The sequence below is a fragment of the Schistocerca serialis genome, chromosome 2 (assembly GCF_023864345.2).
Source record: "Schistocerca serialis cubense isolate TAMUIC-IGC-003099 chromosome 2, iqSchSeri2.2, whole genome shotgun sequence".
In the NCBI taxonomy this organism is placed as follows: domain Eukaryota; kingdom Metazoa; phylum Arthropoda; class Insecta; order Orthoptera; family Acrididae; genus Schistocerca; species Schistocerca serialis.
In genome coordinates, this window is record NC_064639.1 from 824,213,883 (window position 1) to 824,236,406 (window position 22,524).

Consider the following 22,524-nt stretch of genomic DNA (forward strand, 5'->3'; position numbering starts at 1 on the left):
ATTGACGGCACTTTGAACAGTGGATGTTACATTTCAGATGTGTTACGACCCGTGGCTCTACCTTTCATTCAGTACCTGCAAAACCATATATTTCAGCAGGATAATGCACGACCACATATTGCAGGTCCTGGATACAAAAAATTTTCGACCGCTGCCCTGGCCAGCACATTCTCCAGATCTCTCACCAATTGCAAACGTCTGGTCAATGGTGGCCGAGCAACTGGCTCGTCACAATACTCCAGTCACTACTCTCTATGAACTGTGGTATCGTGTTGAAGCTGTATGGGCAGCTGTACCTGTACACATCATCCAAGCTCTGTTTGACTCAATGCCTAGGCGCATCAAGGCCGTCATTATGGCCAGAGGTGGTTGTTCTGGGTACTGATTTCTCAGGATCTATGCATCCAAATTGCGTGAAAATGTAATCACATGTCAGTTCTAGTATAATATATTTGTCCAATGAATACCTGGTTATTATCTGCATTTCTTCTTGGTGTAGTAAATTTAATGGCCAGTAGTGTAGTAATGCTACACATTCCTTTCCCGGTCAGTTTTCATTGAAATATGCAGAATTTGTTGTGGTGCATCGTGGAATATTCCTGCTCCAGCGCCTATAGTTTCAGTAAGTTCTGTTATTTGGCAGCCTTCAAACTGGAGTCTGTAACGGAGGTGTGTTCTGAGCGAAGCTGTCATTGATTTTCTTTTGGCGGAAAACCGGAGCATCGCGCTTGCAGAATGTCTAAGGAGACTTGTTAGTGAGCAAAACCACATTCGATAGTTGGACGAGACGTCTTTCATCACAGCGATAGGGTCACGCACACCTGCCCCATCTCCCACCTGCCAGCCAGCCGCACACAGCTGTGACTCCGCAATGTTGGAATGTGAGGGGTGGACACTCTCATCTGAGGTGATCGACGGATCGCTCTCACACACCTCGCTGCACAACTGGGCGTGTCGGTTGGTTGTGCTGAAACACTCGTTCACCAGTTGGGGTACACAAAATGGTGTGTCCCGTGGGTTACTCGCCGCCTAAAAGAAGACCATAAAGAACAACTAAAGACCATCTGTGTGGAATTGCTTGTGCTTGCTTGTTACGAGGCTGGCCATGAAAGCTTTTTGTCTAACACTGTCACAGGCGATGAGACGTGGGTTCATCACATAGCACCAGAAACAAAACAGCAATCCATGGAGTGGTGCTGCACCGCCTCTCCTTCAAAGAAAAAGTTCAAAGTCGCACCCTCAGCAGGTGAATTCATGGTGATCGTCTTCTGAGACTCTGAAGGAGCTATCCTATATGTGATGTCCTTCCTTGTGGTGCAATGATCATCTCTGATGTGTACTGTGATATCCTCAGGAAACTGAAGAAACGATTTCGGTGTGTTTGTCTCCGCAAAAGTTTAACGAACTTCTCCTTCTCCATGACACGGCACATCCTCACACACATCTGCGCACCTGAGAGGAGCATCCTAAACGTCGTTGGACTGTTATTCATCATCCACGTTGCAACTTCTTAGTTTCAGTTGTTTGGCCCAATGAAGGATGCAATGTGGGTGATGAGGACCTTGTTGATGCAGCAAGACATTGGCTTCAAGGTCGAGCAGTGGAGTGGTACCGTGGGCACACCATATAGGCCCTCCCAGTAATGTGGCGTAAAGCTGTCACAATGAACGGAGACTATGTTGACAAATGAGATTTTGTAGTAAAAAAGTGGGTAATAATATGGTGTACTGGAATCCTAATAAAACTAACCTGCTGCCAGAAGAAAGGTTTCGTATTTCTAATTGAAAACGCCTTGTAAGTCCGCTGAGCCCACCTGTCTGTTTAAATTTCTTATGCTGACACTGGTCAGAATTTAGTTTTACTGCTGCCACCAGTTATTGTTCCAATGCATCATAATTAAATAAGTACAGAAGTTGACAATTGGTACATATGAAGTCAAGAAAGCTATGGCTATGACATTACAAATGATCCCATTAAACTAACAACATTCAAAAATATGCAGATTTGCCTTAGTTGCACCACTTCTGTTTTTCTACATCTGTTTCATCATGACACAGATTAACTTTTTATCACATCACTTAAATTTTTATTAATTAATGGTAACATAAGTTATTATTTAGAATCTTTAAAAGTCGTTATTTATTCCAATATTAATATTTGTACAGATTAGTAGCTGTCTCGGCTCTCAGTAATAATACTAATGACGCCACGATATCGATTTTGTGTCAATTTTTACTTTTTTAAAACTCTGTTTTGAACAGATTTAATATTTTGGCACTTAAGAAAAGAAGTTCAGTTAGAAGTTTTTTAACACAGCTGATGACAGTAAATCAAAACGTATACCATGCCAGAAGTATATGCTGTCTGTCAGAAATACATATTGGGCATATTAGAAATGTTCATAACACTGTCAACAACGACATTTTTCCAAAACAGTACAGTACATTGAAAATAGAGAAAATTTACGATTTCAGTCTCAGGGCCAACTCATTTAAGTCCCAGAAAGCCACCTAACATTGGTGAACTTAAGTCTGAGTGCATCATGTCCTTTACAGTATTATTAAAATTTTCTCCTAGTAGAAGATTAAAACTGTAAATGAAACTGTTGTCCTGATTCAGACATAGTCCTTATAAAGCACCAACAAAAAATAATCTTGTTTTCAAGATATCTCTGCTTATTTCAAATCTGGAATAAAGACAAAGAAACCTAAAAATTGTATATAATATACGATTTCTAAAGACACCAGTTTTTTTCATTGTTGATAATGATGTCTTTGAAAATCTACAGAAGACAATTGCTCCTGCTTATGAGATCCCTAGTAGGACAGTTCTCAGATTCTGGATGGACAAAAAATATGAAGGTATTTCATGAACTTTTGAAACAAATCCATCCACTAAAGAAGACATAGCTTTCATAACAGATGGTTTATCAGTACCTTAAAGATGAAAAGTTTTTTAGGCAGGATTGTGTATTTCAGAACAGGCATTCAGCTATTTTCAGTTACTTTTGGCATGTGCAAATTATACCAAAGACAAACATCACAATCCATCACTAAAACATTCTCAAGGACCTGCGAAGAGCTGTGTACAGCCAATGAGAATGTGATGGCTGTTGCTACCGATAATACAGTCAATATGGTTGAAGCAGTAGAATTAACATGTAGTTATGATTTTTGTTTTGTGTGATTCTGAATATATGTGAATAGTTATGATTTTGTAGAAAATATAATACAGTTTTCTCATCATGACTTCATATTAAATATTGTTATTGATGAGAAGGGAGCTTGTGTGTAGGAACATAAAAAGAAGTTACACTTTAAATTATAGTAACATATTTTATTAACTATTATATTACATAAACAAGTACAACAAAATAATTCCATCAATATTACACTTTACAATATCTCAATATTAAATACATATTAACATTCTGAAACACCTACTGTAAATCCATCAACCGGAGCACAGTCATGTACAACAAGCAGATCTCACACACCTCAATTGATTTTGATGTACACTGCAAAAATGTCTTACTTTTTCATAATTCCAATAGCTATTATATTGGCAGTAAACATTCTGTAGATTGTTAGTTGCACAACAATGACAATACATGTGCTTTAACTGCCAGATTAACTCGTAATATTCACTGGGAAAACAATGGAACTAATACCAGGAAATGATAACTTCAAAATTTTCATGACTACTTAGGGAATGTAAGACTATCAGAGAATTTTTTAATATTTTTCTTTTGGTTAAAACATGAAATTCAAAAACTGTATTACTGATTGACATCAGGTGCCATGTATTATGATGTGTGGAAAGAATTATTAAACTGAAGACTGTTCACAGAAGATATAAACATTATCAAAAAGTGAATGTCTAAAAATGGGAGTCATCACTTTTGAATTACTTTTCATTGGAAATGTAAATAGTTTTTTGATACATCAATAAAAGCAAAAAAACCTTCCTGCAGCTATCAAGGAAATACACATTTTGTTTCAGATAGATATGTTTCAATATTTCTTTTACTGCTGCACTGTATGTGGCCTGTCATTTAGTGACTGTTTCACAAGCACCATGGCAAAGATAAAAGTGTACTATTAATCTGTATGGTTTTCCTGACTAGCATTTGGTGAATCCACATGACATAACTAATTAACTCCCTGTTTTCATACAACTTATATAACATATTTGTATGCATCTTATGGTATCTAGAGATGACACTGATCTGTGATGATAGCTATTATATGAACTCAGGCAACATTTGGATCATGTGAAATTTCAAAGCATATGCTTCATTATTCTTAAATTCATTGTATACTTATACTGCCAGCCAGAAGGAAAATGATAAGAGCTATTACACACACACACACACACACACACACACACACACACACACACACACACACACACACACAATAAAGGTAAAATAGGAAAAGCCGATATGTTTCAGGAACAATCATTGTACTCTGCTTTCTCACATACTAGAAAGAAATAATATTTTTTTAGATGTTTACTCTGGAAAAATTTGTATTTAGTTAAGTCTAATAAAACATGATATCCATTAGGACTGAATCAAGGACATTTTAGTGAGCCAGTTAACTTTTGCAGCTAAATTCGAATGTTTCCTTTAGGTACATTCACTTGATAATCTTAAACTGAACATATAATTTTGAATCTGCCACAGAATTTGCTGAAACAATTAATTCCTACTTGATTTTGTGATATTTTGTCATGTACCTTTTAGCAGTGGTAGAGAATTACATAATTACTTCACAGACCAATCTAAATTACGACTTATAATGAGAATAGATTTTTAGTTGGTATGAAACCTCCAGTCAAGTTTTGAAGTTCACACAACTCAAAGAAGAATGATTAAGGTGAAAATATGAAGAAAGATGAAGGAAAGATGATATAATGTATTCCCATACCTGACACCTATTTTCAAGTTGGCCTACTGGTCTGTGGTATACTATTTCTGGTCACTTTAATCATACTATTACAATGAGTTGGGGAATTAATTAAAATTTTATTCACACATGGAAAAATATTGCCCTTGTAATGTCAATTTTTTACAGACAATACAGAAACACTTCCTAGGACTTTGCTTTAGCTATAGATTGCTGATACAAAAATAGCACTCATAATTATAATTTGCATTTACAGCTGAATTTCAGCTTACAATCAGAGACTCATGCCAAGGAAACAAAAATCTAATTTCATTTCCAACACTCTGCTCTGCAGTATCTCCTCAACCATCTCTTTTACACACCGTTACAATAACTATTAAAAATCTAGACCATTTACTTCAGCAGTTCATTTTTTCATGAAGAGTATTATAATGTGATACAAATATTACCATTAACATACACTCTGAATTTACATTTACATGTATAAAAAACTAAGTTTTCTTTCAATTTATCTATCTGTTAAATTAAGACACTAATTTTCTCCTTCTGTAACAGTGCATTACTTAAACATCCATATGAAGTTATAGATAAATTATCTTTTAATACTCATGTTTTTGCTACATGACAACTACTTGCTTCACAGCTCTGTATTAAAAGAGTGAACAATCTCTGAAAAGCATATTCTCTCAGTAAATAACTATTTATTAAAACAGTTTCACAACTAATCCATTCATGTGCGCACAACAACATGTATTTATGATATAAGGACGGAAGGTAACATCAAAAATCGCTTGTTACCTCAGATTTTTTTTAAATTGATATAAGATACATTCAAGTACAAATCTAAATGTTATATTTTCCACATACAAAAATTGTGCATTTAAGCATTTTTCCTTTTAATTAGATAATAATGTAGAACAGTTACAATAATTTTGGAACAACACTCTTTTTATTTGAGCAGATAACAAACTAAAATAAAGATCTCCAATTTCAGTCTCAAGCGAACTTCCTTTCATTAATGATTTAACATTACTATATATCATATGATAACTGGATCAAAATATGACAAATCTTTACTTTGGAATTTAGAACTATAAGGCTTTAGCACTTCTCACGTAGTGAGTATAAAATTTTTACTGTGAAATCAAAATGAATAAAACCCTCTTACACAATAATAAATTAAAAATATAATAAATGTATGTTATGGTAATTAAAATGCTGGTTTCAGTGCATACTACTGGTACTTCATTACTTGCATATTTCTATTGAAAAACGTTTCCCAAACATTGATAATCAGGCACATATGAGTGCTCTTACATCTTCTCCGAGTCAGTTGTTAATGATGTATTGGCTTGTTCAGTTATTGTATGGTATGGTGTCTATGTGGTTGTTCTTAATTCTTTCTAAAAATGGACAAAACGTCTTATTAGTAAACGTACAGATGGTCTCCAAAAATAAAAATAAAATATGAGTAATTGTTAGAAAAAATTACACAGAATGTTCCTATCTTTAATATTTTTCCATTAATAACAGTTTCTATAAGCTGTTATGCAAAAAAAGTATCGTAACTTGCAGATATATTTCCCACATGGATCTTTCTGATGACTGTCACAAATTACTAATAACAAAGAATTTAAAAAATACACAATATCTAAAACCTTGATATACTAATTCAGTACCACCAATAAAGTGAATGTGTTATGAACTATATATCATTACAGATGCAATTTTAGCATTTTTTCTTCATGCTGTGGTTGTAGTAGTTGCAACTGCTTATCACTTGGCATATATTATCAGTACACAGCCTCTGCAGTAACTTAAATTCTGTATTAATGGAAGTGGTTTTTCAATGTGTTTATTCCATTTCATCATATATATGCCGTTACCTCTGGCCAGGCACAGACTATAAATAAGGTGTTGTTTTGTGTTTGGGGAAAGGTCAAAAGGTTAGCCCATATAATACCAACATTGAATGAACATATTCTGAAACCAGTTGCATTAATAGAGGCATTTCACAAAGGTGCTGTATTGGTAGTATACTCCACAAGGAAGGTTCTGCTTAAAAATTTCCAGTACTGATAATAACAATAAGAACCTTGACAGCATTTGTCTGTTATTACATTTTAAAATCATTAAAATCGTACTTATCAGACAAAGATAACACATTCAGAGTCTGCCTCACAGCCATACACCAAATACAGCTAATTTAATCAATTCTCTGGCAATTCTACAAAGTAACTACGAAAAAGCTGATGAGTATTGTAGCAAAATCCATAATGTCTTCAAGACCACAAGATATTAAACACTAGAATATTGTTGACTATAGTGAAAAGGTCTGTCTTCACACTGCAGAATACTAACTCATGTCTACAGAGCTATCTCCATCCTTGTCTCTGATATTTTTGAAGTTATGACAGTACAAACAAATTAACGAATTATCATAATAATGAGAGGTGCATTATGGAAGAAATGTAGCCGCTTATAAATTTAAGAACTATGGTTCAGCTTCCCTTTTTGCTACCTGTCTCTGCAAAACAGAATTAACTGGCGTCAAAATATGGAGCTAGAGTGATGATAATATCAAAATTACGACGTTTCTTTGACAGTGTCAGTAGAGACCAATGATGGTGTGGGCTCAAAATTAATGAACTCGCTGCTCAGACTAGCGATGTGGTTGCTATTGTGTGTCAAGATCTGAAGCAGATCAGTTCCTAAAATGTCACATTCCATTTATAGATAAATTGTACATTGTTCTGTTGCAAGTATTTAATTATTACTGGCAAATATTTTCCTTAGAATTGAAATAATATACAAAAAATATTTACACAGATTTTCTACTGAGAGAAGATAACAAAGAAATGTAAATATTTTAATTTAAATGATATTGTGGATACAAAGTGCCATTATTTTTGTGAAACAACAGACACATGATGAATAATATTAAGCCAAAACGTGGTGTCCTGAATGGTTTTCATTGACAGATGAGTAGCAATATAACTGGATCTTTACTTTGCATACGCAGCCAGGCATTGATGAATGGTCATGCAATCATGGTTTTTATGATTCCAGACACCCCTAAGTCGATAGCTTGCTCCAGAAAGCTAGAGGTGCCTATGTTAGTGTAACAATCGTGATTCAGAGAGGCTGGAGATTGGAGGAATGGGTCATCTCTGGAGAAACATAATATTGACATATATTGTTTACAGCACAGTGGCAGATAGACACCAGGAGTCTAAGTACAAGTGGGCAATCCTCCTTGAAGTAACAACAATGCTACATAGGATACAGTTCAAGTTCTTACAGCTTTATAGTTGTCATTTCCTTTTTTGGCAAGCTGACTGCAGACCTGACTGGAAATGAGATCAGGGTCCATTGAAGAAGAGGTATCTAGTGTGTCACGCTCCAGTGTGTCATATCAATTTCATGTCTTTGGCCAAATACACATGCTATCAACAAAGACTATTGTTCTGAGGTTCATCTCCTACAGATTGCTCCTTTGAGAAGCAGGTCTCAGTGTGCTGCTCCCAGAGCGGTGGTTACTTTAGTTTCAATTTTTTGGCCGAACACTGGACCTGCAAACAGAGATGATCGTTCAGAAGTTTGTGTTGTGCAGGTCTCCCTCGGGTGGCGAGCATGAGGTGGACGGGTGGGTGGGCTCGCCTCTGGCGAACCATCACATGAGGCAGCAGCTCTTGGCACGGCCCTTGAGCTCAGCACGAAGGTCCAGCTTGCTCTTGCAGGGGTGCCCCTTGGCACGCTGCTGGAGCATCAGTGCGTGGTTCTTGTTCAGCTTGCCTAGGGCCGCCAGTGCTGCAACTTCAAAGGCATCTCGCACTGCCTTGATCGCGCCTTTTGCAGATGTCTCCACATAGGTCGTCGCACCGATTGTCCGGCTAACTGACACTGCCTGTTGGAGAAAATAGCGGACTTATCATCAGGTGGTTACAAACACATATACTCATTTAATTTCTCTCTCTCTCTCTCTCTCTCTCTCTCTCTCTCTCTCTCTCTGTCATAGATGCCCATACTTGCACACACACACACACACACACACACACACACACACACACACACACACACACACACACAGATATAGTGTGTAAAAAATACAACATATACTAATTTGTAATTACCAGGGGAGAAAAGGATATTTGATGCTGGACTTCCATTAAGCCAACGTCCCCAGTCGTTTTCACTGTTTCGTGTTCAAAAAGACATGGGAACAATGAAATCTAGTTTGCAGCACAGTTACATCTTACTGCTAGATGGGTAAGTTCCCTTTACTGTTAGTAGTGTCCATATTCCTGGACAAACAATTACATTATTATTGATTATGATATGCTTGCATAGAATTTTCTACTGATGTCTAAAGCTTCATGAAGACTCATTATACTCAAACCAAATTAGCTGTCATGTGTCTCATTGATGGGGAGGCTCGATGCAACTGTTGAAGAGCAAGGAGTCTGTGTGCAGAACAGTTTCCAGGGAACAGGTTATCGAATCATGTCACATTTCAAAGACTTGATGGCCGTCTTAATGAAATAAGATCCCTAGACCATGTAGTGTGTGAACCATTTTGAGGAAGCTGTGTTACAGTGAAGTGAGGACAAGCCCAGCATCAGCACAAGATCTGTGGCCAATGGACTAAATATCTGGAGCTTCAATGTGTGAAAAGTCCTGTAAAGGACGGGCTTGCATCCACCTAAGTATTAGCCCAATACTTCCAAAGATTTGTTTGGTTTACTGATGAGGCTAAATTCGCAAGGGAAGAAATATTCAACAGACCTTAGAGCCATTCCTGTAAGTTGGAAAATCATTAGGCAACTCATGCGTTCCACCAACTATAGGGATTTACCATAAATATGTGACTTAGTATTATTCACAACCATGTGACTTGGCTGTATCTTCTGCCTCAAACACTCAGTGGAGGAAATTAATGTAACATCCTCCGTGAAGTAATAACAAAAATGTTAGAGAATATCTCACTAGCAGTCACACATTGATTATGGTTGGAGCATGGCAAGGCTGAATCACATTTTGATGCTGATATCAGAGAACATGATTTCCCGAATTGCTGGTTGGTTCAAATGGCTTTAAGCACTATGGGACTTAACATCTGAGGTCATCAGTACCCTAGACTTAGAACTAAGTAAATCTAACTGTCCTAAGGACATCACACACATCCATACCCAAGACAGGATTCGAACCTGCGACCACAGCAGCAGCTCGGTTCTGGACTGAAGCGCCTAGAACAGCTCGGCCACAGTGGCCGGCTGCTGAATTGGTGGATTGGGAAGAGTGCAGTCATACAAAGCCTTCAATGTATGAGAGACTACTAGACATTACAGGAGAGCTGCTTGCTTGTTGGCTGGAGATGCAGCCATTATTTATGAAACAGCTGGCTATGTTGTGTGTGTTCAACAACTATTAGTGCTCGGATCCCACTAGCTCATTACTCTACAAAAATGGCTTTTACAGTAACATCTCAAAACTATATTATGTGGCTGTGTGAACATCGTCTCAGAACACACCATTCACACAGTCAGTAACTACAAGCTACTATTACAAGCTACAACTATGAGCCACTGTTACCACTACCACTTTCAACATGCAATATTGTCCTACTTGTTACAAATGTACATACAAGGAAACATAGCCTGCAGAAAGTGCAGACAATCTGCAGCCGAAAAATTCATTTAGTAATAAGTTCATTAGAGATGGAACACTAGCTTACACCATCTGATCATAAATGTGCAGATACCCTCTGTAATGTGGAACTGATCACTAGATGCCACAAGAGGTGGACATGCCAATATAAAAAGAGGTGGGAAGTATTGTGTTGTTAGTAGGGAAGCAGTAACAGTACAATGCGCCGGTTAGGGGTAGCTCAGTAACTCGGAATATGGACATGGCGGTGGATGTCACGTAACTGATAAATCCATCAGGGACATTTCAATCCTTCTGAACTTGCCCATATCGACTATTGCTGATGTAACTGTTAAGAGCAAACATGAAGCAACAATCAACACTTAATGAAGACCATCTAGACCTGATACACTGATGGGCAGAGGATAACTGTAAAAAATTGGATGAAAACAGCAGACTGAATAAGTCTTGAGTTCCACAGTTCTAAGAGCAATCCAGTTAGCAAAGTGATTGTACATAGGGAGTTAAAAAGAATGGCGCATAACTACGAATTTCTGTAGTCAATACTTAGTGATGCTTGAATGGGTGTAAAGAGTGACGTCACTGGAGAGTGATTTCGAGTGGTAAATCACACTAAATCAAGCCCTGCGGCAATCTGATTGAAACGTTTGGGCTTTGTGAATGCATGGGGAACGTTACCTGCCACCATGTGTGGTGCCAACAGATAAGTACACAATTCGTGGCGTTCTGGATGGGGGTGTTTTTTGTGGTTCGGGTGTAGTCCTCCAATCATGGTTACGAAAATGCTACATGTGGAAGGACATGAACTCATTTTACAGCATTATGTAATATGTACAGCAGAGAAACAGTTCAGAGACATTGATTGCTTGTATGAGCATATAATGAATCACCCTCCTCTAACATTAACTTTTTTTACAGCGATAAGCAATACCATGTATACTATCGATTCTTGCATACATTAAAATTATCTCAGCTGTTTCATCAAAGGAATTCATATGATTTTGTATATGATGTATTATATTTCAGGTAAAAATGTATAAAAAAGAAATTAATGTATTACAATCGATATGTACTGACAGTTAAAATTACTCTTCTTTTAAAGTTAATTAAAATTACAAAATTTGTGGCATATATAAAATTCATATTATTAATTGCACAATCTAATGGTAGTTATTAAATTTATTTCTAGTTTGATTTACAAAATAATGATGTATTTTAGCGAAGATTCTTCTTTGGTAAAGAAAGTTTGTAAACTCTTTTGCTTTGAAAACTCTTTGGAATAATGTGAGTATTGCAGAATGTAAGGAGTGGTGGGCGTGCCTCTAATGGAAGTAGATGTTTTCTAAGTTTGTCACCAACAATGTAATTATTGGTTATTTTGAATGTGGAAAATGTAAAAACAGTGTGGTGTAGAAAGATGTGACAAAGAGTATAATTCAAGAAAAATACAGGAAAATCTTCATGAGTTATTTAGTCATCGGGAACCTACAAAATCGAAATTTCAGCTGCAAGAATGTACCCTTAGACAAAACTTTCAGCCATCAACAACAACAATGAGATAATGGAGATAAGTAAAAAGTTATTCTTTTGAATATCTTATACCTCTTGAAGCTGTCAAAATTTGTGCAATAAGAGAATTTTAATAGTGACATGCGGTAGGGTTAGATTACAAGTATGACTATGCAACCTATCATGAAGCATCTTCTACAGTAAGACAATGGTTTGTTGTCAATAATGCCTTGCAAATGACTGCCATGGCCAAAGTTCATATGCGAACCCAACAGAAGGCCTTCAGGATAAGTTCGAAAGTCGACTTTGTTTCAGAATTCAACAACCAAAATCACTACCTTCTCTGGAACAATGGTCTACCATTCCTCCAGATACATTCTAACACTTCATAGAAGGTGTCTTGAGCAGAGTTCAAGCTGTCACAACGACGAAGGGTGGAAATACCACATGCACATACTTTTGACTGTGTGGTGTATTCTGAGAAGTATGAGACAGGGAATTAGTCATAGGCACATTGCAGGAGCCAACCTAGTGTCCTTCTTCATGAATTGAAGGACATCACACCATTGTAAATCAGATTGGTTTTCCTCCCCTAGAATATGTGGCCAGTAGCTTAGACATGCACAATTTAAGAAAAAATTACATAGATTAAGCCTACATCTTAACTGGGCTTCAGCCAAAGTAGCAAGTCAAGGAATTTCTTTAAGCAATCTGCAGTATAACATATGCTTGCCTGGGAAAAATTCTTCTAAGCAGGCATCTGAGGAGGACCTATTTTGTCATGTATTTCCTGGCACTTTTTGGTGGGGACCACATGTGGCATGTTAAGATACTACTGGCTTGAAGAACGATGCGGATGCGAAACTGTTTCCTCCTTTGATCCATATATGACAAAAAAAAGGGTATCTCATAATAACCAGAATTACAAACATTGCTTCAGGCAATTAGATAACTGTACAGCATTTAACCAGTCATGCCTGACATGCAACATATTGATCGTTACAGGCAACAGTGGTAAAGTACAAATAGGAATCAATAAGTATGTTTGTCAGCATCAGCTCTAATATAAAACCAAATCTGCACTGTCCACTACAGTATCATCAGAGGGCGACAACTTGTGGTCCTCACCTGTTCAGAGGAGACAGGTGTGCGCCTCTGCTTGGCGAGGCTGGAGACGGTGGTAGGGTCTGTGCGGAGGTCACTCTGGCAGCCACACAGGATCACCGGTGTATTATCGCAGTGTTGCCGGATCTCAGGGTACCACTGCAAGAAAAATAAGGCAACTCTGTTACTGGAAAACTAGCACGGTCACCGGTAAGTTGGCACAATGCTGTCAGACTCGTATAGGTATCATTACAAAATACACAATCTTGTTACTGGTAGCTAAACACTATCACCATTGAGTTGCAGCCAAGCTGGTCACCACTACGAGAGCATTCACTACAGTTATTAGCCTTCACAAAGGACTACAATGTGCTGATGCAGTGCTGTCACATCTACTGGTAATAGTACAGAGACAACGCTGTTAGAAGAAGCTCAGACAAACAGTCACACCTCTTCACATGGCACCACTGAACACACAAAGAACGCTTTTATTGACAGCCACACTAGCTTCTCGTTGCAGTGCTGCCGCTCTCTGCATCCAATTACAAGCATAAAACACTGACACTGGCAGCCAATTGGGGCAGTCAGGGTGCTTCTTCCATCTCTGTCACGAACAGATACAAGACTCTCATTGTACTATCAAAGCTCTGTCGACCCTGGCTCAGATTACTGCTCTTTGTTGTGATGTTCTGGTAACACTGTCCTATACAGGGTGGACAGGTATTTTACCGATTATATTACGGATTTTCCTTACAGTGAGTTCCTCAGAGAGATTGTTTTGGTGCACAGAATTCATTATTATGTTTCTGGATGCATCTGTGCAATGTATATGAAAGATGTACAGATGGGTTTTGATGTGAAAAATAAACAAGTGACCTACTGATTAATATCTTGTGCATAGGAACAAAGATGTAAAACTTATAAAACAAGATACATAAGGAATGCAGCGCCCTCAGGTAAAATATGTGCGCATTCACTATGAAATAAAAGCACCGTATGGCATTACTGGCTGGGCACTCCCTCCTTAGGTTGTTCTGCCGCCTTGTGCAAGCCTTTCTATTTGCCGTTACTTGGACAAGTTGCACATCGATGAAGATAAGGCGGAATAACTAAGACATTGTGGTTTACTGGTTGCCGAATTGCTTTTATTGCTTTATTTATTCATGATGCGTGTTTCGCCTAACGCAATGCATCTTCAGATTGACCAGTATAGTGTTGGTAAGTGTGTGTCTGAAATCTTATGGGACTTAACTGCTAAGGTCATCAGTCCCTAAGCTTACACACAACTTAACCTAAATTATCCTAAGGACAAACACACACACCCACGACCGAGGGAGGATTCGAACCGCCGACGGGACCAGCCGCACTGTTGGTAAGTGGGTTTTAGGTGGCACGATTAGGGCATCACATATGCTAAAATAAATCGAAGCAAGTATGAGCTCATGTCATATGTTAACAGCAGTAACACCAGATAACCTTGCGGGTCTGTGTAGCATAGACCAATGGAGACAAGGCAGGATCAAGATTGTAAATAGCCGTGGTAAATACGTTGCATCCGCCGTTCTGTTTTCTCCGGTTTGATGCAATATACAGGTGGTTTCACAATCCAAATTACACGTTTCCAGAGGTTGTAGAAGGGACTTAGTAGAACAAACTTTACATAGGAACACATGTCCAGAAACGTATCCGACGACGATGCAGAGCGTCAAAGTTACAGGCGCCAGTGCCTATATAATGTGGTTCTGTGATGATATTACAGGATTTGAAGAATCTTGGAGACGGGTTAATGCTTCAATATGAGGTAAGGGTCTCTGGCCGAAAGTTACAAGCAACAGTGGAACACGTATACCGATACTGCTGTTGCTAAGAATCTTGTGTACGCAACTTTCAGAGGTGGTAGTATTGTCCAAAACAAGAAAAAGTGTTTACTAAACGTGGTCTCTAAAATTCATACCTTAAGAACTACAAGCACTTATTGAATAGAGGAGATAACATGGCTAACAAGTGTTCGTAGCTCCTCAGGTACGCATTTTAGAGCCCAAGTTTACTAGACATTTCTCTTTTCTTGGTCCTTTCTACAGCATCTGAAGCTTTCATGCCCCACATTCTTAGCAACAACAGTACCAGTGCATGTATTCCACTGTCAGAGGTATCAAAAGGGTTTGTGCTTACAACATTCGGCTCGTTCGTTTCCGGTACAGAGATCCCTACCTCAAATTGATATATTTATCCTTGTACGTCCTCCTCGGAAGTTTGTCACATCATCAAGGAATCTCATTGCATATACGTATATTTACAGGCACCGACGCCTATAACTTGACGCTCTGTAGCGTACTTGGAAGACATCTTCTACATCTACATGGCTACTCTGCAAATCACATTTAAGCAGGTGGCAGAGGTTTCATCGACCCACTATCACAATAATTCTGTTATTCCACTCTTTAACAGCGTGTGGAGAAACGAACACCTACATCCTTCCGTGTGAGCTCTGATTTCCCATATGTTATTATGATGATCGTTTCTCCCTGTGAAGGTCGGCGTCAACAAAATATTTTCACACTCGGAGGAGAAAGTGAGTGGTTGAAGTTTGTGAGAAGATCCCGCCTCTACAAGAAACGCCTTTGTTTCAGTGATGTCCACCCCATATTCAGTATCATGTCCGTGACACTCGCTCCCCTATTTCTCGATAATACGAAACATTCTGCCCTTCTTTGAACTTTCTCGGTACATTCCGTTAATCCTGTCTGGTAAGGATCCCACATCGAGCAGCAGCACACCAAAAGATGACGTACAAGCGTAGCGTAGGCACTGTCTTTAGCGCATCTGTTCCATCTTCTAAGTGTTCTGCCAGTAAAACGCAGTCTTTGGTTCGCCCTCCCCACGATATTTTCTGTGTGTTTTCTCGAATTTAAGTTGTTCCTAGGTATTTGGTTGAATTTACGAACATGGGTTCCCATGTAAAACTTGATCTACTAAGCCCCTCTACAGCCTCTAGAAGTGTGTAACATGAATTGTGAAACACTCTGTACGTGAGTTTATGAAACCAGATGTACATCGTATCTCCATGTGTGATCTTCAGTTTCCACAGAGACACTTTCCAATGTACTTAATCTCGTCTATTCTTTGTTATAAGAAGCCAATAGCTCGTAGATTCGCAACTGTACAGGAGTCAGCGTGCCGTGTGAACACTATAGCCGGCCGCGGTGGCCGAGTGGTTCTAGGCGCTTCAGTCCGGAACCGCGCGACTGCTACGGTCGCAGGTTCGAATCCTGCCTCGGGCGTGGATGTGTGTGTGATGTCCTTAAGTTAGTTAGAATTAATCCGTTCTAGGTTGTAGGGGACTGATGACCTCAGATGTTAAGTCCCATAGTGCTCAGAGCCACTTGAACCATTTGAACAACACTAAAACGTTTTTCTCTTTTTGGCGTTGATGTTCAGATCTGGATTACTTCTGAAGTCTCCTATTGCGTTTACGAGCTATTGTAGATCATCTAAATTGACTGCAATCAATACTGTACACTGAGGCGATAATATCATGACAGGCCTCCTTTTGCCTGACGTGGTGCACCAATTCGACGTGGCATGGACTCAATACGTCGTTGGAAGTCCCCTGAGAAAATATTGAGCCATGCTGCCTCTATAGCCGTGCATAATGGCAAAAGTGTTATCGGTGCAGGATTTTGTGCACGAATACCCTCTCGATTATGCCTAATAAATGTTAGACGGGGTTCACGTCGTGTAATCTGGGTGGCCAGATCATTCGTTCCAACTGCCCAGACTATTATTCAAACAAATTGTGAACAATTGTGGCCCAGTGACAAGGCGCACTGTCATCCATAAAAATTCCACCTTTGTTTCGGAACACGAAGCCCATCAATCCCTGCAAATGATCTCCGAGTAGTCGAACATAACCTTTTCCAGACAGTGATCAGTTCAGTTGGGCTACAAGATCCAGACTGTTCGACGTAAACTCAGGCCACACCATTATGGAGTCATCACCAGCTTGCACAGCGCCTTGTTGACAACTTGGGTCAATGGCTTCGTGGGGCCTGCACCACACTTTAATCCTATTATCAGCCTTTACCAACTGAAATCGGAACTCATCTTACCAGGCCACGGTTTTCTAGTCGTTAGGATCCAACCGACATGGCCACAGGCCCAGGACAGATGCTGCAGGCGATGTCGTTCTATTAGGAAAGGGACCCTGCGTTGGTTGTCTGCTGCCATAGCCCAGTAACGCCAAATTTTGCAGCACTGTCCTAACGGATATGTCCGTCATACGTCCCAGATAGATTTGTGTGGTTATTTCACACATTGCTGCTTGTCTGTTGGCACTGACTACTCTACGCAAACGCCGCTGCTCTCTGTCGCTAAGAGAAGGCCGTTGGCCACTGCAGTGTTCGCGGTGAGAGGTAATGCCTGAAATTTGGTATTTTCAACAGACGCTTGACACTGGAAGATTGAATTCCCTAACGGAACACAACTTCCGAAATAGAATGTACACGATCAGTATCTGTTAAATCACGCCGTGGAGCCATAATCACGTCGGAATCCATTCACATGAATCACTTAAGTACAAATGACAGCTCCGACAATGCACTGCCATTTTATACCTTGTGTACAGAGTGATCCATTGATCGTGACCGGGCCAAATATCTCACGAAATAAGCATCAAACGAAAAAACTACAAAGAACGAAACTCATCTAGCTTGAAGGGGGAAACCAGATGGAGCTATGGTTGGCCCGCTAGATGGCGCTGCCGTAGATCAAACGGATATCAACTGCGTATTGTAAAATAGGAACCGACATTTTTTATTACATATTCGTGTAGTACGTAAAGAAATATGAATGTTTTAGTTGGACCACATTTTTCGCTTTGTGATAGGTGGCGCTGTAATTCTCACAAACGTATAAGTACGTGGTATCACGTAACATTCCGCCAGTGCGGACGGTATTTGCTTCGTGATACATGACCCGTGTTGAAATGGAATTTTAACAATTGCGGAAAAGGTCGATATCGTGTTGATGTATGGCTGTTGTGATCAAAATGCCCAACGGGCGTGTGCTATGTATGCTGCTCGGTATCCTGGACGACATCATACAAGTGTCCGGACCGTTCGCCGGATAGTTAACGTTATTTAAGGAAACAGGAAGTGTTCAGCCACATGTGAACGTCAGCCACGACCTGCAACAAATGATGATGCCCAAGTAGGTGTTTTAGCTGCTGTCGCGGCATATCCGTACATCAGTAGCAGACAAACTGCGCGAGAATCGGGAATCTCAAAAACGTCGGTGTTGAGAATGCTACATCAACATCGATTGCACCCGTACCATATTTCTATGCACCAGGAATTGCATGGCGACGACTTTGAACGTCGTGTACAGTTCTGCCACTGGGTACAAGAGAAATTACGGGACGATGACAGATTTTTTGCACGCGTTCTATTTAACGACGAAGCGTCATTCACCAACAGCGGTAACGTAAACCGGCATAATATGCACTATTGGGCAACGGAAAATGCACGATGGCTGCAGCAAGTGGAACATCAACGACCTTGGCGGGTTAACGATGGCGCGGCATTATGGGAGGAAGGATAATTGGCCCCCATTTTATCGATGGCAATCTACATGGTGCTTGTATGCTGATTTCCTACATAATATTCTACCGATGTTACTACAAGATGTTTCACTGCATGACAGAATGGCGATGTACTTCCAACATGATGGATGTCCGGCGTATAGCTCGCGTGCGGTTGAAGCGGTATTGAATAGCATAATTCATGACAGGTGGTTTGGTCGTCGAAGCACCATACCATGGCCCGCACCTTCACCGGATCTGGCGTTCCCGGATTTCTTTTTGTGAGGAAAGTTGAAGGATATTTGCTACCGTGATCCACCGACAACGCCTGACAACATGCGTCAGCGCATTGTCAATGCATGTGCGGACATTACGGAAGGCGAACTACTCGCTGTTGAGAGGAATGTCGTTACACGTATTGCCAAATTCATTGAGGTTGGCGGACATCATTTTGAGCATTTATTGCATTAATATGATATTTACAGGTAATCACGCTGTAACAACATGCGTTCTGAGAAATGATAAGTTCACAAAGGTACATGTATCACATTGGAGCAACCGAAATAAAATGTTCAAACGTACCTACGTTCTGTATTTTAAATTAAAAACCCTAGCTGTTGCCAACTGTTCGTCTAAAATTGTGAGCCATGTGTTTGTGACTATTACAGCGCCATCTATCACAAAGCGAGAAAAGTGGTCCAACTAAAACACACATATTTCTTTACGTACTACACGAATATATAATAAAAAATGGTGGGATTCCTATTTAAAAAAACGCAGTTGATATCCGTTTGACCTAATGCAGCGCCATCTAGCGGGCCATCCATAGCGCCATCTAGTTTCCCCCTTTAAGCTAGACAAGTTTCGTTCTTTGTAGTTTTTTAGTTTGACGCTTATTCCGTAAGATATTTGGCAAGATCAATGGACCACCCTGTATACATGCAAATCGCTATTCTATGACTTTTGCCACCTCAGTGTACCATGAGCCGGCCGGTGTGGCCAAGCGGTTAAAGGCGCTACAGTCTGGAACCGCGTGACCGCTACGGTCGCAGGTTCGAATCCTGCCTCGGGCATGGATGTGTGTGATGTCCTTAGGTTAGTTAGGTTTAAGTGTAGTTCTAAGTTCTAGGGGACTGATGACCTTAGAAGTTAAGTCCCATAGTGCTCAGAGCCATTTGAACCATTTTTTTTTTCAGTGTACCATGAGCATAGCAAATGTTTTTGAAGAAGACTCCATTAACCTATCCGCCATTTTCTGTCTCATCAGTGCTTCCCGAAAGATACTCTCTGAGCAGGCCGGCCGAAGTGGCCGTGCGGTTAAAGGCGCTGCAGTCTGGAACCGCGAGACCGCTACGGTCGCAGGTTCGAATCCAGCCTCGGGCATGGATGTTTGTGATGTCCTTAGGTTAGTTAGGTTTAACTAGTTCTAAGTTCTAGGGGACTAATGACCTCAGCAGTTGAATCCCATAGTGCTCAGAGCCATTTGAACCTCTCTGAGCACAAATTGAATAACACAGGGTTCGCTCCATTACCACACTGATCATTCCTTGATTGTCCGCCCCCGGTAGCTGATTGGTGCCGGCACGGTAACTCAGCGTGTTCGGTCAGAGGGTTAGCTACCTTCTGTAATTAAAAAACTGAGTTAATGGATCAACGACGAACTGAAACGGGTGTCTTGCGACGTCCGCCCCAAGCTCATGCAACGAACGGAACGAACAAAATGAGATTAAAAAAAAAAAAAAAGGTTGTCAGCGTGACAGAATGTCAATCCTAAGGGCCGGGGTTCGATTCCCGGCTGGGTCGGAGATTTTCTCCGCTCACGGACTGGTTGTTGCATTGTCCTAATCATCATTATTTCATTCCCATCGACGTGCAGGTCGCCGAAGTGGCGTCAACTTGAACGACCTGCACCCGTCGAACGAGACACCCGTCGGGAGGCCCTAGCCACGCGACATTTTGTTTTTAATTCCTTGATTATTTAAAATGTTTTCACCCAAGTGATCCCTTCCGTTACTCCAAATGTGACATAAATTTCCTATCATTTATACGATCGACCTATCTAAACTGTCTACCATTACATTTAACAATCTTCTGTTGTCTTCTTGTCTGTACTGTTTATCATCCACCTCCGTACAAGGGTACATCTCAGTTAAATACTTTCAGAAAAGATTAACTAAGAGTTAAATTTATATATTCTCTCCTTGAGAAACACGACACTGTCCTCCGTCCGCTGCATCGCAACCGACAGATGAGATGCCGCGCCACGGTGGCACATGGTTACCAGAGCTGAGGATCTGACGGCGCCGCTGCCTTGCTTGTTGTGGGTCAGAGAAGGGCACGCGCCCCAGTGAAAGTGGGCCCATAAAAGGAGCGCCGAGAGCCTCCTGTCGGCGCCGTCTCAACGGGCAATTTTCGCTGCGTGCGCGCCTTTCTTAATCAACCGCATGAGCTCTATACATTCCGCAGTACACAAACAGCCACACACGTGTTAACATTTTGCGGAGTACAGGCGCCTTTACAACACTTCTGAGCTATTGTAGAGCGTGTAGTCCCTGTCGGACCAAAATTTCACACGTATGTCAAATTTTTGCCTTTAGTAAAACACAGTCACTGCCATTTGTTTCTCTATATTTCAACAGGTGCGTTGTACGACTTTACCTCCGAGATACATACATTGAACCGCCAAAGAAGCTGGTATAGGCATGTGTATTCAAATACAGACATATCTAAACAGGCAGAATACGGCGCTCCGGTCGGGAACGCCTACATAAGACAGGTGCCTCGCGCAGTTGTTAGATCGTTTACTGCTGCTTTTATGCTAGGTTGTCTAGATATTAGTGAGTTTCAACGTGGTGTTGTAGTCGGGCACGAGCGATGGGAACAGCATCTCTGAGGTAGCGGTGAAATGGGGATTCTCCCGGTAGGCTATCTAGATATAAGTGAGTTTCAACGTGGAGTTGTAGTCGGCGCACGAGCTATGGGAACAGCATCTCCGAGGTAGCGGTGATACGGGGATTTTCCGGACGACCATTTCACGAATGTACCGTGAACATCAGGAATCCGGTAAAACAAAATGTCCGTCAATGCAGCTGCCAATAAAAGATCCTGCATGAAAGGGACCAACGACGACTGAAGACATCATCGATATGGGCTTTCGGAGCCGAAGGCCCACCCGTGTACCCTTAATGACTGCACGACACAAAGCTTTACTCCTCGCCTGGGTCCGTCAGCACCGACATTGTACTGTTGATGACAGGAAACAAGCTGCCTGGTTGGACGACTCTCGTTTCAAATTGTATTGAGTGGGTGGACGTGTATGGGTATGGAGACAACCTCATGAATCCATGGACCCCGCATATCAGCTGGGGACTTTTCAAGCTGATGGAGGTTCTGTGACGGTGGGGGGCGTGTGCAGTTGGAGTCATATATGACCCATGATCAGTGTAGATACCACTCTTGACACATAACAGGTGCGTAATCATCCTGTCTGGTCACCTGCAACTATTCATGTCCATTGAGCATTCCGATTGACTTGGCCAATTCTATAAGGACAATGCGACACCCCATACGTCCAGAATTGCTAAAGAGTGGTTTCAGGAACACTCTTCTGAGCTTAAACACTTCCGCTGGCCACCGAACTCCCCAGACATGAACATTATTGGGCATATCTGGGATGCCTTGCAACGTTCTGTTCAGAAGAGATCTCCACCCCCTCGTACTCTTACGGATTTACGGACAGGCCTGCAGAATTCATGG

The 22,524-nt window shown here is 40.5% G+C and overlaps 1 protein-coding gene across 1 annotated transcript in view; it reads right to left on the reverse strand.

Annotated features, from left to right (window-relative positions):
* Positions 1-3,321: 3,321 nt before the first annotated feature.
* Positions 3,322-22,524, reverse strand: part of LOC126458073 (rho-related GTP-binding protein RhoE-like) — a 283,060-nt gene continuing 263,857 nt past the window's right edge. Inside the window, exons 4-5 of the mRNA XM_050094887.1 lie at positions 13,215-13,349; positions 3,322-8,817 (exon numbers count right to left, since the gene is read on the reverse strand). Of these exons, the coding sequence (XP_049950844.1) occupies positions 8,584-8,817; positions 13,215-13,349 (369 nt within the window). The 3' untranslated portion in view covers positions 3,322-8,583. The remainder of the gene's footprint in view (positions 8,818-13,214; positions 13,350-22,524) is intronic.